Genomic DNA, 20,182 nt, shown 5'->3' on the forward strand with positions numbered 1-20,182 from the left:
GAACTGGTGCTCCATAAATGGCACAGTTTGGCCATACATAGAACTGGTGTTCTATAAATGGCACAGTTTGACCATACACAGAACTTGTGTTCTACTAATGTACACAGTTTAACCATACAAAGAAATGATGTTTTATCAATGGTACTCTGACCATACATAGAACTGTGTGTGTGTGTCACCAATGGTACACTTTTTTACCCATGGTATTTACACAGTATGTCAACATGTGACAATGTTGATATATCACTGATTGTACATCATACTTTTTTACCCATGGTATTTACACTGAGTATGTCAACATGTGACAATGTTGATATATCACTGATTGTACATCAGGGATGATCTTTGTACAGATCATCTACTTCCATGTAAAAGATAGCATTTATATAAATGCAATGAAGTGCATATAATTGCAATGAAGTGTATATACACAAATACATAATCAAAATCTAATTATGCATTAAGAAATGTATATGGAACTTTACTTAATATTCATACGCATTATAATACCTTTTTTTTTTCAAATGTGGTCTTTATGTACATGTTTCAAACCTTATGAACCATGAATTACAGTGCTGTTTAATTACAGTGGATCATGCTGATTTAAATCCTGTGCTGCTTACACAGATAAACCTTGTTGGAGTAAACATGATGCTGTTGATACACATGAGATGGTGTTTAAAATAAACTAATGCTGTCATTCCTGAGCAAAAGGTGGCATGTATGCAAGTATACTGACATCTAGAATGTCTTGTGCTGTTTACATTACTGTACTTTTTAAATGCAATTTGATGAAAGCAAAAGCATAATTATGATAGAGAGAGAAAGAGAGACGGAAAAAGTGAGATTGTCTGGTGTTTACAGAAACTGCTAACGTTAGCATAAATGTAGTAATGTCTGAGATGAATGCAATATGATGAAAACAAAAGCATATGATAGAGAGAGAGAGAGAGATTGTTTGGTGTTTACAGAAACTGCAAATGTTGGCATAAATGAAGTAATGGCTGTGCCAATACAAGTTGCCAACATGAGTGTGTATAGAAATGTTTGTTACATCATGTCCTTTGTTTTACAGATAGCTACAATGTATTGTTTATTCCTGTTGTGGATGAAACAGACCAAGGTTTGTCAAACATTATTAATGTCACTGGCTTTCTCTTGTGATGTGGTTTTCAGCATTTCTGTCTGTAGCAGTTTCGTACCAAACTGATATCTCAACATGATTTCTAAAGAAAAAAAATAATAAAAAAGGTAGTGAGCTATTGAAGGTGATGATCTGTCCACACCTATAACACACCTGGCTGTACAGACATGTGTAACACACACCTGGCTGTACAGACACCTTAACACACACCTGGCTGTACAGACACCTTAACACACACCTGACTGTACAGACATCTGTAACACACACCTGGCTGCACAGACACCTGTAACACACACCTGGCTGTACAGACACCTCAACACACACCTGGCTGTACAGACATCTGTAACACACACCTGGCTGTATAGACATCTGTAACACACCTGGCTGTACAGACACCTTAACACACACCTGGCTGTACAGACATCTGTAACACACCTGGCTGTACAGACACCTCAACACACACCTGGCTGTACAGACACCTGTAACACACACCTGACTGTACAGACACCTGTAACACACACCTGGCTGTATAGACATCTCTAACACACACCTGGCTGTACAGACACCTCAACACACACCTGGCTGTACAGACATCTCAACACACACCTGCCTGTACAGACATCTGTAACACACACCTGGCTGTACAGACACCTTAACACACACCTGGCTGTACAGACATCTGTAACACACACCTGGCTGTATAGACATCTGTAACACACCTAGCTGTACAGACACCTCAACACACACCTGGCTGTACAGACACCTCAACACACACCTGGCTGTACAGACATCTGTAACACACACCTGGCTGTATAGACATCTGTAACACACCTAGCTGTACAGACACCTCAACACACACCTGGCTGTACAGACATCTGTAACACACACCTGGCTGTATAGACATCTGTAACACACCTGGCTGTACAGACACCTCAACACACACCTGGCTGTACAGACATCTCTAACACACACCTAGCTGCACAGACACCTATACACATCTGCAGTCCTTCATGAGGCCCATCCCTGCCTGGCCTGCTTCCCTTCCTCAAACACAGCACAGCTCTGCACACAGGAGCGTCTCAGGACAGGGCAGGACAGGTGACATGTTGGGAAAAACAATCAACATCATCTAGGACAGGATGTCCCTCACACAGCACAGCAGTCAGACACATGTCTGTTGTGTCATGTCTTGATGACACAACACAGGTCCCTACAGCAGTCAGACACATGTCTGTTGTGTCATGTCTTGATGACACAACACAGGTCCCTACAGCAGTCAGACACATGCCTGTTGTGTCATGTCTTGATGACACAACACAGGTCCCTACAGCAGTCAGACACATGCCTGTTGTGTCATGTCTTGATGACACATCACACGTCCCTACAGCAGTCAGACACATGTCTGTTGTGTCATGTCTTGATAACACATGTCCCTACAGCAGTCAGACACATGTCTGTTGTGTCATGTCTTGATAACACATGTCCCTACAGCAGTCAGACACATGCCTGTTGTGTCATGTCTTGATGACACATGTCCCTACAGCAGTCAGACACATGCCTGTTGTGTCATGTCTTGATAACACATCACACGTCCCTACAGCAGTCAGACACATGCCTGTTGTGTCATGTCTTGATGACACATGTCCCTACAGCAGTCAGACACATGTCTGTTGTGTCATGTCTTGATGACAATGTCTGTTGTGTTCTCCACAAACTGCTCACACACATGGGTCACAGACAGGATCAGGCTTGCTGAACAACCCACTTTGCCCAAGGAAAACGAAAACAGGGGCAGACAACGATTTAACAGCCTATGTGAAGGCCAGCAACAGAGACAGTAAGTGTCACTGGTTCAGGGACAGCAATGTCACTGGTTCAGGGACAGCAGTGTCACTGGTTCATCAGGACAGCAGTGTCACTGGTTCATCAGGACAGCTGTGTCAGAAGAAGGGCAGCAGTGTCACTGGTTCGTCAGGACAGCAGTGTCTGGTTCATCAGGACAGCAGTGTCACTGGTCCAGGGACAGCAGTGTCACTGGTTCATCAGGACAGCAGTGTCACTGGTTCAGGGACAGCAGTGTCACTGGTTCATCAGGACAGCTGTGTCAGAAGAAGGGCAGCAGTGTCATTGGTTCAGGGACAGCAGTGTCACTGGTTCATCAGGACAGCAGTGTCACTGGTTCAGGGACAGCAGTGTCAGAAGGGCAGCAGTGTCAATGGTTCATCAGGACAGCTGTGTCAGAAGAAGGGCAGCAGTGTCAATGGTTCATCAGGACAGCAGTGTCACTGGTTCAGGGACAGCAGTGTCAGAAGGGCAGCAGTGTCACTGGTTCATCAGGACAGCTGTGTCAGAAGAAGGACAGCAGTGTCAATGGTTCATCAGGACAGCTGTGTCAGAAGAAGGGCAGCAGTGTCAATGGTTCATCAGGACAGCTGTGTCAGAAGGACAGCAGTGTCAATGGTTCATCAGGACAGCTGTGTCAGAAGAAGGGTAGCAGTGTCACTGGTCCAGGGACAGCAGTGTCAGAAGGGCAGCAGTGTCACTGGTTCAGGGACAGCAGTGTCACTGGTTCATCAGGACAGCAGTGTCACTGGTTCATCAGGACAGCAGTGTCAGAAGGGCAGCAGTGTCACTGGTTCATCAGGACAGCTGTGTCAGAAGAAGGGTAGCAGTGTCACTGGTTCATCAGGACAGCCTGCCCACAAAGGGAGGGCACTGTTGGGGATGATGGTCGTGATCTGTATCTGTCCTCTGGTGTGGCCTGACCATCAGGTCAGCACAGGTGACAGACGGGCAGACATAAGCTTCACACAGGGACACTGATCCTGCAGGCAACACCTGGTGTGGTGTGTGTGTGTGTGTGTCCAACAAACAGCAGGAACCACTGAAGTATGACGCTTCATGGCTTTTGGACACTGTCTGACACTGTCTTGGCATCACTGCCTTCTCGAGCGTTAACTCATTCTTCTCCAGTTACGAGTTTGCTCATACCATGATTACTTCCCCTGTGGACCAGGTATGAGTATTCTCGTACCAACACACTATTCTAGTTTCCTTCATTCTTGCTTGGTACAGCTGGCATTTTAAACTGAACCATTTATGGATTCTGTAAGCATGAAAAGAAGCTTTGTTTGACTAATTAAATCAACAGTTCTCCATTGATTTTCACTGTTTTAGTGAGCCACCCTGTTTTTTCTGCAGGGGTCTCATGTAGTTCTGGTCCAGGGGAGTTGTAGCAGGCATGTAGCTGTGGGGTAGAATGAGTTAAGATAAACATATATACATGCTCACACATGCTCTATGACAGTAATGACAACATTTTATGAAGCTCAATCCCCAGATGATGAACAGTCACAATGTAACCTGTATGAAAGAGAAAGGTGATGATGACAGAACCACACACTGTCAGGGTCTTCCTGTACCTTGGACATCACAGTACAGTGTCTGTCACAGTGTTGAATGTCACCGTCAACACAGTGTGTTCAATCATCCCCACTCTCCAACCCACTCACAACTGCACCACTTGGTCCAGTCAGCTGTCCAGCCAGTTATCCAACCAGCTATCCACACACAGCCAGCTGTCCAGCCAGTTATCCAACCAGCTATCCATACACAGCCAGCTGTCCAGCCAGTTATCCACACACTTGGTCCAGTCAGCTATCCAGCCAGCTGTCCAGCCAGCTATCCATACACTTGGTCCAGTCAGCTATCCAGCCAGCTGTCCAGCCAGTTATCCAGCCAGCTATCCACACACTTGGTCCAGTCAGCTATCCAGCCAGTTATCCAACCAGCTGTCCAGCCAGTTATCCAGCCAGCTATCCACACACAGCTGTCCATCCAGCACAGACAAGGCCCTGACTGGTCAGTTATTGACCAGCAAGTCCTGGGGAGCATCCTTGCTTTTACGTCCACTCCTGTCTTTTGAGTGCATAGCAGAGATGTGTGTGTGTGTGAGTGTGTGTGTACGCAGGTGTCAGTGTCACAGGTCACACAGGTCAGCGATGGTGGTGTTGGAAGTACGGGTCAGGGAGAAGAGGGGGGACTTCCTCATCTTGGTCCACAGACTGCTGGGAGAGTGGGGGCGGTTGTGGTGGTGGTTGTTGGGGCTGACTGCGTTCTTCTTCTTCTCACTCTCCTCCACCCCCTCCTGCTTCCTGTCCCCTGGCTGAGGGCTGTGGGTGCAGACATCGTTGTTATTGTTGTTCTTGTTGTTGAGGGTGGTGGTGGTGGAGGGGCTGTGGGAGTTCTTCACCAGACACCGACGCACCAGCTCCTTGGTGTATTCTCTCTCCAGCTCATCCAGAATGATGCTGCCCCTGACACAGTATACAGCACACGTCAGTGCACTTCAGTACACAAATACACAGTGAATGACACACCACTGCCTCTGACACACTTCAGTACACAATACACAGTGAATGACACACCACTGCACTGACACACTTAAGTACACAATACACAGTAAATGACACACCACTGCCACTGACACACTTCAGTACACAATACACAGTGAATGACACACCACTGCCTCTGACACACACAGTACACAATACACAGTGAATGACACACCACTGCCTCTGACACACACAGTACACAATGAATGACACACCACTGCCTCTGACACACACAGTACACAATACACAGTGAATGACACACCGCTGCCTCTGACACATACAGTACACAATACACAGTGAATGACACACCGCTGCCTCTGACACACACAGTACACAATACACAGTGAATGACACACAACTGTCTCTGACACACTTCAGTACACAATACAAAGTGAATGACACACCACTGTCTCTGACACACAGAGTACACACTATACAGTGAATGACACTTAACTGCCTCTGACACACACAGTACACAGTTATTATTGTCACAATCATCACTGACACACACAGCACACTGAAGTAAGCGTCAATACACATTACACAGTCAATGACACACCACTGCCCCTGACACACAACATCCTTCAGAACACACTGTTCAATAAATGACACAATACTGCCCCTGACACACATAGTACACTTCAGTAAACACTACAGTGTATGACACACCACTGCCTCTTGACACACACAGCACACTTCAGCACACTTCACTGCTCCTGACACAAACATGACACTTCAGTACACACTACACAGTGAACGACACATTTCCCCTGACACACACAGCATGCTTTGGAACACGCTACACAGTGAACACACTACAGCCCATGACTCACAATGCACACTTCAGTGCTCACTACACAGTGAATGACACACCACTGCCCTTGACACACAGAGTAAACTTCAGGAAACACAACACAGTGAATGACACATCACTGTCCCTGACACACACTACAAAGTGAACGACACATCACTGACTGACACACAAAACATGGTGAACGACACGCCACTGCCCCTGACACACTCTACATAGTGAACAATACACCACTGACCATGACACACACAGTACACAGTGAATGACAGATCACTGCCCCCGACACAGAAAGCACACAGTGAATGACACACCACAGCTCCTGATGCACACAGTACACAATGAACACCACATCACTGCCTCTGACAGACATGCACAGTACACAGTGAATGACAGATCACTGCGCTTGACACGCACAGTGGTTTGTCCGTCGGGATCGACGAGGACCATCTAGTCATCCTGGGGGTGGGTGGGTTGGGCTCTGTGGGTGCGCAGATGACTGGTCAGGCCAATCCGTGCCCGGAAGGTTCTGACGCAGTGTGGACAGGGGATGGTGGCGGCTGTCGGGGACTTGCTGGCACTGCTTTTCCTGGCCTGTCTGCGTTGCTCTGCTGCAGCGATTCTGTTGGCCTCACAGGATTTGGCGCCTTTGTGGACAGCTGAATGCCACTTTGGTCTGTCCAATGCATTCAGCTCCCGTGTGTCATGGCTGATGCTGAAGGCCTTCAGAGAAGCTTTCAGAGTGTCTTTGAAGCGCTTCTTTTGGCCTCCATGGGAGCGCTTGCCATGTTGGAGTTCGCCATAGAGCAGTTTCTTGGGGAGCCGGTGGTCTGGCATGTGAACTACATGGCCTGCCCAGCGCAGCTGGGCCTCCATCAAGATGGTGTAGATGCTGGGCAAGTTTGCACGAGTGAGCACCTATGTGTCAGGGATCTTCTCTTGCCACTTTATGCCAAGAAGTTTTCTGAGGCTGGTGGTGTGGAAGTGTTCAGCTTTTTGGCGTGGCGTTTGTAGACCGTCCATGATTCACATCCATAGAGCAGTGTGGTGAGAACTATGGCCTTGTATACTTTGAGCTTCATCTCCAGGGTGATGCCTCTCCTGTTCCAAACGTTCTTATGGAGTCTGCCGAAGGCAGCGCTGGCTTTGGCGAGTCTGGCATTCACCTCATCGTCGATGACAACTGTGCGAGAGAGTGTACTGCCCAGGTATGTGAACTTGTCCACCGCGTTCAGTCGTTGCCCGTTGATGAAGATGTTTGGTTCAATGTAAGGCTTTCCTGGAGCTGGCTGGTGCATCACCTCAGTCTTCTTTGTGCTGATTGTGAGGCCAAAGTTGTCACAGGCAGCAGAGAACTTGTTGACACTGTGTTGCATGTCAGCTTCGGAGGCAGCATTGAGAGCGCAGTATCAGCAAACAGGAAGTCGTTGACGGTGTCTGTCCTCACCTTGGTTTTTGCTTGAAGCCTCCTGAGGTTAAAGAGTGAGCCATCTGTGCAGTACCTGATGCCAATGCCTACGTCAGCATCTCTGAAGGCATCTGTCAGCATGGCTGAAAACATGAGACTGAACAGGGTGGGGGCAAGAACACACGCTTGCTTGACTCCGTTGGAGACGGAATGGTTTTGAAGTCTCTCCATTGTCTTGGACTCGGGCCAGCATCCCATCGTGTAGTTGCCGTATGATGGTGATGAACTTTCTGGGACATCCGTACTTCGCCATGATTCTCCAAAGGCCATCTCTGCTAACAGTATCGAAGGCCTTGGTCAGATCGACATAGGTGGAGTAAAGGTTGGTGTTCTGTTCCTGACACTTCTCCTGGAGCTGCCTGGCAGCAAACATCATGTCGATAGTCCCGCGTTCTTTCCGGAAGCCACACTGGCTCTCTGGTAGGAGACCTTGCTCAAGGTGCGCTATGAGACGGTTGAGTAGCACTCTGGCCAGAGTCTTGCCTGCGACAGACAGCAGGGATATTCCACGATGGTTGTCACAGGCCTGATGATTTCCTTTGCGCTTGTACAGGTGTATGATGGAAGCGTCTTTGAAGTCCTGTGGAACTGCCTCATGCTGCCAGATGAGCTGGAACAGCTGATGAAGCTTCTCAGTCAGCGCCATACCACCTTCTTTGTAGACCTCAGCTGGAATGGAGTCTGAGCCAGGGGCTTTGCCATTGGATAGCAGACGGATAGCTTTTCTGGGTCTCCTCCAAAGTTGGAATGGCATCCAACGACTCACTGACTGGCACCTGGGGGAGTCGGTCGATGGCTTCATCATTGATGGTGGAGGGGCGGTTCAGTACACTGTCAAAGTGTTCAGCCCATCTCTCAAGGATCCCGTCCTTGTCAGTGATCAGGGTAGAACCATCAGCACTGAGGAGTGGAGCAGATCCGGAGGTGGTGGGACCGTAGACTTCTTTCAGGCCGTTATAGAAGTTCTTCATGTCGTTCCTGTCTGCAAAGGCCTGGATCTCATCAGCTTTGTTGCTCAACCAGGAATCCTGCATCTGCCGCAGCTTCAGCTGGATGGTGCTGCGTGCGCTCTTCAGTATGTCTTTCTTTGACAGTGACTTGGGATCTTCAATGTGGGCTCTGTAGGCTTGGCGTTTGTCTTCTGGCAGCTGCTTGATCTCAGTGCAGTTCTCATCAAACCAGTCTTTGTGCTTCCTGACGGAATGCCCCAGGCACTCCATCGCAGTGTTGTACACCGTCTCATGCAGTGCGCCCCATGCTGCCTCCACATTCTGGTTGTCCAGCACGGTGGACTCAAGGCGTTCCTCCTGGGTGTCAGCAAAGCTCTGCTTGATGTTGCCTAGCTCCAGCTTGTTGACATTCAGGCGTTTGAGTGCTTTCATGCCCTGAGGCCGTCTCTTGGGCTGGATGCGGAGGTTGAGTTTGGAGACGATAAGGCAGTGATCTGTCCAGCACTCAGCGCCGCACATGGCCCTCGTGACTTGTACGTCCTGCCTGTCCTTCTTCCTGACGATGACAAAGTCGATGAGATGCCAATGCCCAGAGCGAGGATGCATCCATGACGTCCTGTTACGGGTAGGGAGGCAGAAGATGGTGTTTGTGATAAGAAGGTTGTGCTCAGCACATGTCTGGAGAAGTAGTTGGCCATTGCTGTTACAGTTACCAACCCCATGCTTCCCAATCACTCCTTCCCAGGAGGTGCTGTCACAACCAACTCTCGCGTTAAAGTCACCAAGAATGATGAGCTTGTCTGCGTTGGGAACAGTGGTGATGACAGCGTTCAGGTCTTCACAGAACTTGTCCTTGATCTCATCTGGATTGGTCATGGTGGGCGTGTAGGCGCTGACAATGGTGGTAAACTTCTTCCCGTTGCATATAGGGAGTTTCATCCTCATCAGGCGATCGTTCACTCCTTTCGGAGACCATCTGTATCCAGTGGCAAGACGAGGTCAAGACGACTGGAGATGGAAACGGATGCAGTGGATGATCAGGATGTCCTATGTGCCTCATCCTGCCCTCAGCACTCCACAGTGCTCTGACACATAACTGCCCTGGCTGACACACACAGTACACAGTGAAGAACACATAACAGCCCTGGCTGACACACACAGTTCACAGTGAAGGACACATAACTGCCCTGGCTGACACACAGTTCACAGTGAAGGACACATAACAGCCCTGGCTGACACACACAGTACACAGTGAAGAACACATAACAGCCCTGGCTGACACACACAGTTCACAGTGAAGGACACATAACTGCCCTGGCTGACACACAGTTCACAGTGAAGGACACATAACAGCCCTGGCTGACACACACAGTACACAGTGAAGAACACATAACTGCCCTGGCTGACACACAGTTCACAGTGAAGGACACATAACTGCCCTGGCTGACACACAGTTCACAGTGAAGAACACATAACAGCCCTGGCTAACACACAGTACACAGTGAAGAACACATAACTGCCCTGGCTGACACACAGTACAAAGTGAAGGACACATAACTACCCTGGCTGACACACAGTTCACAGTGAAGAACACATAACAGCCCTGGCTGACACACAGTACACAGTGAAGAACACATAACTGCCCTGGCTGACACACAGTACAAAGTGAAGGACACATAACTGCCCTGGCTGACACACAGTTCACAGTGAAGAACACATAACAGCCCTGGCTGACACACACAGTTCACAGTGAAGGACACATAACTGCCCTGGCTGACACACACAGTACACAGTGAAGGACACATAACTGCCCTGGCTGACACACACAGTTCACAGTGAAGAACACATAACTGCCCTGGCTGACAGTTCACAGTGAAGAACACATAACTACCCTGGCTGACACACACAGTACACAGTGAAAAACACATAAATGCCCTGGCTGACACACAGTTCACAGTGAAGAACACATAACTGCCCTGGCTGACACACACAGTTCACAATGAAGGACACATAACTGCCCTGGCTGACACACACAGTTCACAGTGAAGAACACATAACTGCCCTGGCTGACACACACAGTTCACAGTGAAGAACACATAACTGCCCTGGCTGACACACACAGTTCACAGTGAAGGACACATAACAGCCCTGGCTGACACACACAGTTCACAGTGAATGACAGTTTACTGCCCCTTACACACAATACACAGTGATCATTACTACCCCTGACACACAATACACAGTGATCATTACTGCCCCTTACACACAATACACAGTGATCATTACTACCCCTGACACACAATACACAGTGATCATTACTACCCCTGACACACAATACAGTGATCATTACTACCCCTTACACACAATACACAGTGATCATTACTGCCCCTGACACACAATACACAGTGATCATTACTGCCCCTTACACACAATACACAGTGATCATTACTGCCCCTTACACACAATACACAGTGATCATTACTGCCCCTTACACACAATACACAGTGATCATTACTACCTTACACACAATACACAGTGATCATTACTGCCCCTTACACACAATACACAGTGATCATTACTACCCCTTACACACAATACACAGTGATCATTACTGCCCCTTACACACAATACACAGTGATCATTACTACCCCTTACACACAATACACAGTGAATGTCTACTCACCGCTGCTGTGTGTGCTGTCAACATGCACTTGTGTAGACTGTAGTGTGCTGTCAACATGCACTTTTGTTGGCTGTAGTATGTTGTCAACATGCACTTATGTTAGCTGTAGTGTGTTACCAATGTGCACTTTTGTAGACTGTAGTATGCTGTCAACATGCACTTATGTTAGCTGTAATGTGTTGTCAACATGCCTTGTGTTGACTGTAGAGTGTTGTCAATCAACATGCACATGTCAAAATGCACATGTGTTGGTTGTAGAGTGTTGTCAACAGGCACTTGTGTTGGCTTTAGTATGTTGTCAACATGCCTTGTGTTGGCTGTAGTGTGTTGTCAAAATGCACACGTGTTGGTTGTAGAGTGTTGTCAACATGCCTTGTGTTGGTTTTAGTGTGTTGTCAACATGCCTTGTGTTGGCTGTAGTGTGTTGTCAAAATGCACACGTGTTGGTTGTAGAGTGTTGTCAACATAAGATAAGATAAGAATAACTTTATTATCTCCAACTGGAGAAATTTGGCCAGGTGCATTATCACAACATAAACAAGTAAACAACATGGGGACCATAACTGTAAAAGCCAACAACAGCCCCTACAAATATTACGAAGATACAAATGTAAAATAATATCACATACATCGTTTCATACATACATCCACACACTGCAGGTAATAACTAGTATTCTTAATGTAAAAACAGAAAGAATTAAGAAACATTATTTGAATATAATTATAAATAGCCTACTATACTGCACATTGATTATAATAGACAGATAAGATAAGAATAAAGATGAATTGCGGAAAACCACAATCAGATAATCAGCACACACCCGCACCGCACCCCCCCACCCACCACCACCCACCCCACACGCGCGGATAACTTGATTAAACAAGAGTAATAAACATATGTTCTCAAATAAAAGCATTTCACATATTCGCTTTTAAAAACATTGCAATTAATTATTACATCATAATTATTAAACAGAAATATATTTAGAATATGGACGTTAGCATTAGACATATTCATTGTACATTCATCCTGCATATTCTTCCAACATATTGCACATTCATTATAACCAGTTGTCACATTTTAAGCTCAGTAAACACACACACACACACACACCACAACTAGAACAAGGTACAGCCTATCATGCACGGACACAGTTCTCAAGAATTTAAAAGGTGGATTGAACGTGGAATAAAAGTCTTCAGAGCTCTGGATTTCAACTTAAAAGTTCTGTAGCGTCGTCCTGATGGCAATAGCTCATAATACTTTGCTAAAATATGGGTGTCGTCAGTTGCTATCTGCCTGCTTTTTTTAACCACTCGACTTTCATACAGCTCTTGCATACTAGCTTGTTTCACTCCCACAATTTTACTGCATACACTCATGACATCGTTCAAAACACGCTTACTCCTCACTCCCAAACTTCCATACCAGCACATAAATGAAACTGTAAGCACGGACTCGATACAACATTGATAATAACTTTTGAAGAATATTTGAATTTATACCAACATTTCTAAGCTTCTGTAAACAAAATATTCTAGATTGACATTTCTTATGAATGGAATCAACATTTCTGTCAAAAGTCAGCTTATTGTCTAAGATGGTCCCTAAATATCTATATTCATTGACCCTCTCCACTGTTTGACCATCAATAACAAGGTCAGCTACAGGCAAGGGGTCTTTCCGAAAATCTATTAACATTTCTTTTGTTTTCAATACGTTGAGATCCAGATAGTTTTTCTCACACCAGGAACAGAACTTTTTAATTTCACTGAAATAAATAGCATCGGAGTTGGACAGATCTTCAATTGCTGAATCATCAGAATATTTTATGACAGGAGTTTCCTCCGTGCCTCTGCAGTCATTTGTGTACAGTGTAAAAAGAACAGGGGACAGCACTGTACCTTGGGGTGCACCAGTAGAAGTAGATTTTAGAGAAGAGTGGGCAGAATGAAAGCGGACGGACTGAGTTCTATTGAGAAGAAAACTTACTATGCCTTGTGTTGGTTTTAGTGTGTTGTCAACATGCCTTGTGTTGGTTTTAGTGTGTTGTCAACATACCTTGTGTTGGCTGTAGTGTGTTGTCAAAATGCACACGTGTTGGTTGTAGAGTGTTGTCAACATGCCTTGTGTTGGTTGTAGAGTGTTGTCAACATGCCTTGTGTTGGTTTTAGTGTGTTGTCAACATGCCTTGTGTTGGCTGTAGTGTGTTGTGAAAGACATCCTCATAATATATGATGTTCAAAGACATTCCACACATGACACTGAAACCTCAGATGCCAACTTGAAACACAGTGTCACTCAGAAGAACAGAAAAAAAGATTTTATTTTGGAGTGTCTGGGTAACATGTACAGATGTCAACATGCAAAACATAACATTGTCTGTTATCAAAAGCAAGCCCACAATCATATATATCATTTCACACACACACACACACACACACTCACTCACTCACTCACTCACACACACACACACACACACACACACACACACACACACACACACACACAGAGTTTATCTTTTAAGGTTTAAAGAAAATTTTTTCGAGAGACCAAAGAGGGACGCAGACATGTAAAAGCAGAAAGACAGAAATAGACACAGAAGACATAAAGATAGACAGAGCAAAGGAGACAGAAGACAATAAAGATAGACAGAGCAAAAAAGACAGAAGACATAAAGATAGACAGAGCAAAAGAGACAGAAGACAATAAAGATAGACAGAGCAAAAGAGACAGAAGACAATAAAGATAGACAGAGCAAAAAAGACAGAAGACATAAAGATAGACAGAGCAAAAGAGACAGAAGACAATAAAGATAGACAGAGCAAAAGAGACAGAAGATATAAAGATAGACAGAGCAAAAGAGACAGAAGACAATAAAGATAGACAGAGCAAAAGAGACAGAAGATATAAAGATAGACAGAGCAAAAGAGACAGAAGACATAAAGATAGACAGAGAAAAAGAGACAGAAGAGAATAAAGATAGACAGAGCAAAAGACACAGAAGACATAAAGACAGACAGAGCAAAAGCAAAAAGAAGACAGACAGAGCAAAAGAGACAGAAGACATAAAGATAGACAGAGCAAAATAGACAGAAGACATAAAGATAGACAGAGCAAAAGACACAGAAGACATGAAGATAGACAGAGCAAAAGGCACAGAAGACAATAAAGATAGACAGAGAAAAAAGACACAGAAGACATAAAGATAGACAGAGCAAAAGACACAGAAGACATAAAGACAGACAGAGCAAAAGCAAAAAGAAGACATAGACAGAGCAAAATAGACAGAAGACATAAAGATAGACAGAGCAAAAGACACAGAAGACATAAAGATAGACAGAGCAAAAGACACAGAAGACAATAAAGATAGACAGAGCAAAAGACACAGAAGACAATAAAGATAGAGCAAAAGAGACAGAAGACAATAAAGATAGACAGAGCAAAAGAGACAGAAGACAAAGATAGGCAAAGCAAAAGACACAGAAGACATAAAGATAGACAGAGCAAAAGACACAGAAGACATAAAGACAGACAGAGCAAAAGAGACAGAAGACAATAAAGATAGACGGAGCAAAAGACACAGAAGACATAAAGATAGACAGAGCAAAAGACACAGAAGACATAAAGATAGACAGAGCAAAAGAGACAGAAGACAATAAAGATAGACAGAGAAAAAGAGACAGAAGAGAATAAAGATAGACAGAGCAAAAGACACAGAAGACCTAAAGATAGACAGAACAAAAGACACAGAAGACCTAAAGATAGACAGAGCAAAAGAGACAGAAGACATAAAGATAGACAGAGCAAAAGAGACAGAAGAGAATAAAGATAGACAGAGCAAAATAGACAGAAGACATAAAGATAGGCAGAGCAAAAGACACAGAAGACAATAAAGATAGACAGAGCAAAAGAGACAGAAGAAAATAAAGATAGACATAACAAAAGACACAGAACACATAGATAGAGCAAAAGAGACAGAAGACAATAAAGATAGACAGAGCAAAAGACACAGAAGACATAAAGATAGACAGAGCAAAGGACACAGAAGACAATAAAGATAGACAGAGCAAACGACACAGAAGACAATAAAGATACCAGAGCAAAGGACACAGAAGACAATAAAGATAGACAGAACAAAAGAGACAGAAGACATAAAGATAGACAGAGCAAAAGACACAGAAGACAATAAAGATAGACGGAGCAAAAGAGACAGAAGACAATAAAGATAGACGGAGCAAAAGAGACAGAAGACAATAAAGATAGACAGAGCAAAAAACACAGAAGACAATAAAGACAGACAGAGCAAAAGAGACAGAAGACAATAAAGATAGACAGAGCAAAGGACACAGAAGACATAAAGATAGACAGAGCAAAAGACACAGAAGACAATAAAGATACCAGAGCAAAAGAGACAGAAGAGAATAAAGATAGACAGAGCAAAAGAGACAGAAGACATAAAGATAGACAGAGCAAAAGACACAGAAGACACTAAAGATAGACAGAGCAAAAGACACAGAAGACATGAAGATAGACAGAGCAAAAAACACAGAAGACAATAAAGATAGACAGAGCAAAAGAGACAGAAGAAAATAAAGATAGACATAACAAAAGACACAGAACACATAGATAGAGCAAAAGAGACAGAAGACAATAAAGATAGACAGAGCAAAAGACACAGAAGACATAAAGATAGAAAGAGCAAAAGAGACAGAAGACAATAAAGATAGACAGAGCAAAGGACACAGAAGACAATAAAGATAGACAGAGCAAACGACACAGAAGACAATAAAGATACCAGAGCAAAGGACACAGAAGACAATAAAGATAGACAGAACAAAAGAGACAGAAGACATAAAGATAGACAGAGCAAAAGACACAGAAGACAATAAAGATAGACGGAGCAAAAGAGACAGAAGACAATAAAGATAGACAGAGCAAAAAACACAGAAGACAATAAAGACAGACAGAGCAAAAGAGACAGAAGACAATAAAGATAGACAGAGCAAAGGACACAGAAGACATAAAGATAGACAGAGCAAAAGACACAGAAGACAATAAAGATACCAGAGCAAAAGAGACAGAAGAGAATAAAGATAGACAGAGCAAAAGAGACAGAAGACATAAAGATAGACAGAGCAAAAGACACAGAAGACACTAAAGATAGACAGAGCAAAAGACACAGAAGACATAAAGATAGACAGAGCAAAAAACACAGAAGACAATAAAGATAGACAGAGCAAAAGAGACAGAAGAAAATAAAGATAGACATAACAAAAGACACAGAACACATAGATAGAGCAAAAGAGACAGAAGACAATAAAGATAGACAGAGCAAAAGACACAGAAGACATAAAGATAGAAAGAGCAAAAGAGACAGAAGACAATAAAGATAGACAGAGCAAAGGACACAGAAGACAATAAAGATAGACAGAGCAAAGGACACAGAAGACAATAAAGATAGACAGAGCAAAGGACACAGAAGACAATAAAGATAGACAGAGCAAAAGAGACAGAAGACATAAAGATAGACAGAGCAAAAGACACAGAAGACAATAAAGATAGACGGAGCAAAAGAGACAGAAGACAATAAAGATAGACAGAGCAAAAAACACAGAAGACAATAAAGACAGACAGAGCAAAAGAGACAGAAGACAATAAAGATAGACAGAGCAAAGGACACAGAAGACAATAAAGATACCAGAGCAAAAGAGACAGAAGAGAATAAAGATAGACAGAGCAAAAGAGACAGAAGACATAAAGATAGACAGAGCAAAGGACACAGAAGACATAAAGATAGACAGAGCAATAGAGACAGAAGACATAAAGATTGACAGAGAAAAAGAGACAGAAGACATAAAGATAGACAGAGCAAAAGAGACAGAAGAGAATAAAGATAGACAGAGCAAAGGACACAGAAGACAATAAAGATACCAGAGCAAAAGAGACAGAAGAGAATAAAGATAGACAGAGCAAAAGAGACAGAAGACATAAAGATAGACAGAGCAAAGGACACAGAAGACATAAAGATAGACAGAGCAATAGAGACAGAAGACATAAAGATAGACAGAGCAAAAGACACAAAAGACAATAAAGACAGACAGAGCAAAAGAGACAGAAGAAAATAAAGATAGACATAACAAAAGACACAGAACACATAGATAGAGCAAAAGAGACAGAAGACAATAAAGATAGACAGAGCAAAAGACACAGAAGACATAAAGATAGACAGAGCAAAGGACACAGAAGACAATAAAGATAGACAGAGCAAACGACACAGAAGACAATAAAGATACCAGAGCAAAGGACACAGAAGACAATAAAGATAGACAGAACAAAAGAGACAGAAGACATAAAGATAGACAGAGCAAAAGACACAGAAGACAATAAAGATAGACGGAGCAAAAGAGACAGAAGACAATAAAGATAGACAGAGCAAAAAACACAGAAGACAATAAAGACAGACAGAGCAAAAGAGACAGAAGACAATAAAGATAGACAGAGCAAAGGACACAGAAGACATAAAGATAGACAGAGCAAAAGACACAGAAGACAATAAAGATACCAGAGCAAAAGAGACAGAAGAGAATAAAGATAGACAGAGCAAAAGAGACAGAAGACATAAAGATAGACAGAGCAAAAGACACAGAAGACACTAAAGATAGACAGAGCAAAAGACACAGAAGACATAAAGATAGACAGAGCAAAAAACACAGAAGACAATAAAGATAGACAGAGCAAAAGAGACAGAAGAAAATAAAGATAGACATAACAAAAGACACAGAACACATAGATAGAGCAAAAGAGACAGAAGACAATAAAGATAGACAGAGCAAAAGACACAGAAGACATAAAGATAGAAAGAGCAAAAGAGACAGAAGACAATAAAGATAGACAGAGCAAAGGACACAGAAGACAATAAAGATAGACAGAGCAAACGACACAGAAGACAATAAAGATACCAGAGCAAAGGACACAGAAGACAATAAAGATAGACAGAACAAAAGAGACAGAAGACATAAAGATAGACAGAGCAAAAGACACAGAAGACAATAAAGATAGACGGAGCAAAAGAGACAGAAGACAATAAAGATAGACAGAACAAAAGAGACAGAAGACATAAAGATAGACAGAGCAAAAGACACAGAAGACAATAAAGATAGACGGAGCAAAAGAGACAGAAGACAATAAAGATAGACAGAGCAAAAAACACAGAAGACAATAAAGACAGACAGAGCAAAAGAGACAGAAGACAATAAAGATAGACAGAGCAAAGGACACAGAAGACATAAAGATAGACAGAGCAAAAGACACAGAAGACAATAAAGATACCAGAGCAAAAGAGACAGAAGAGAATAAAGATAGACAGAGCAAAAGAGACAGAAGACATAAAGATAGACAGAGCAAAAGACACAGAAGACACTAAAGATAGACAGAGCAAAAGACACAGAAGACATAAAGATAGACAGAGCAAAAAACACAGAAGACAATAAAGATAGACAGAGCAAAAGAGACAGAAGAAAATAAAGATAGACATAACAAAAGACACAGAACACATAGATAGAGCAAAAGAGACAGAAGACAATAAAGATAGACAGAGCAAAAGACACAGAAGACATAAAGATAGAAAGAGCAAAAGAGACAGAAGACAATAAAGATAGACAGAGCAAAGGACACAGAAGACAATAAAGATAGACAGAGCAAACGACACAGAAGACAATAAAGATACCAGAGCAAAGGACACAGAAGACAATAAAGATAGACAGAACAAAAGAGACAGAAGACATAAAGATAGACAGAGCAAAAGACACAGAAGACAATAAAGATAGACGGAGCAAAAGAGACAGAAGACAATAAAGATAGACAGAGCAAAAAACACAGAAGACAATAAAGACAGACAGAGCAAAAGAGACAGAAGACAATAAAGATAGACAGAGCAAAGGACACAGAAGACATAAAGATAGACAGAGCAAAAGACACAGAAGACAATAAAGATACCAGAGCAAAAGAGACAGAAGAGAATAAAGATAGACAGAGCAAAAGAGACAGAAGACATAAAGATAGACAGAGCAAAAGACACAGAAGACACTAAAGATAGACAGAGCAAAAGACACAGAAGACATAAAGATAGACAGAGCAAAAAACACAGAAGACAATAAAGATAGACAGAGCAAAAGAGACAGAAGAAAATAAAGATAGACATAACAAAAGACACAGAACACATAGATAGAGCAAAAGAGACAGAAGACAATAAAGATAGACAGAGCAAAAGACACAGAAGACATAAAGATAGAAAGAGCAAAAGAGACAGAAGACAATAAAGATAGACAGAGCAAAGGACACAGAAGACAATAAAGATAGACAGAGCAAAGGACACAGAAGACAATAAAGATAGACAGAGCAAAGGACACAGAAGACAATAAAGATAGACAGAGCAAAAGAGACAGAAGACATAAAGATAGACAGAGCAAAAGACACAGAAGACAATAAAGATAGACGGAGCAAAAGAGACAGAAGACAATAAAGATAGACAGAGCAAAAAACACAGAAGACAATAAAGACAGACAGAGCAAAAGAGACAGAAGACAATAAAGATAGACAGAGCAAAGGACACAGAAGACAATAAAGATACCAGAGCAAAAGAGACAGAAGAGAATAAAGATAGACAGAGCAAAAGAGACAGAAGACATAAAGATAGACAGAGCAAAGGACACAGAAGACATAAAGATAGACA

The 20,182-nt window shown here is 43.2% G+C and overlaps 1 protein-coding gene across 4 annotated transcripts in view; it reads right to left on the reverse strand.

The window, feature by feature from the left end:
- Positions 1–3,975: 3,975 nt before the first annotated feature.
- Positions 3,976–20,182, reverse strand: part of LOC143296102 (uncharacterized) — a 93,499-nt gene continuing 77,292 nt past the window's right edge. For all 4 annotated transcript variants that reach the window (XM_076607876.1, XM_076607874.1, XM_076607875.1 and 1 more), the window contains one exon: positions 3,976–5,460. In XM_076607876.1, coding sequence (XP_076463991.1) covers positions 5,124–5,460 — 337 coding nt within the window. In that variant the 3' untranslated portion in view covers positions 3,976–5,123. The remainder of the gene's footprint in view (positions 5,461–20,182) is intronic.

This window comes from Babylonia areolata, chromosome 21 (assembly GCF_041734735.1).
Source record: "Babylonia areolata isolate BAREFJ2019XMU chromosome 21, ASM4173473v1, whole genome shotgun sequence".
In the NCBI taxonomy this organism is placed as follows: Eukaryota; Metazoa; Mollusca; class Gastropoda; order Neogastropoda; family Buccinidae; genus Babylonia; species Babylonia areolata.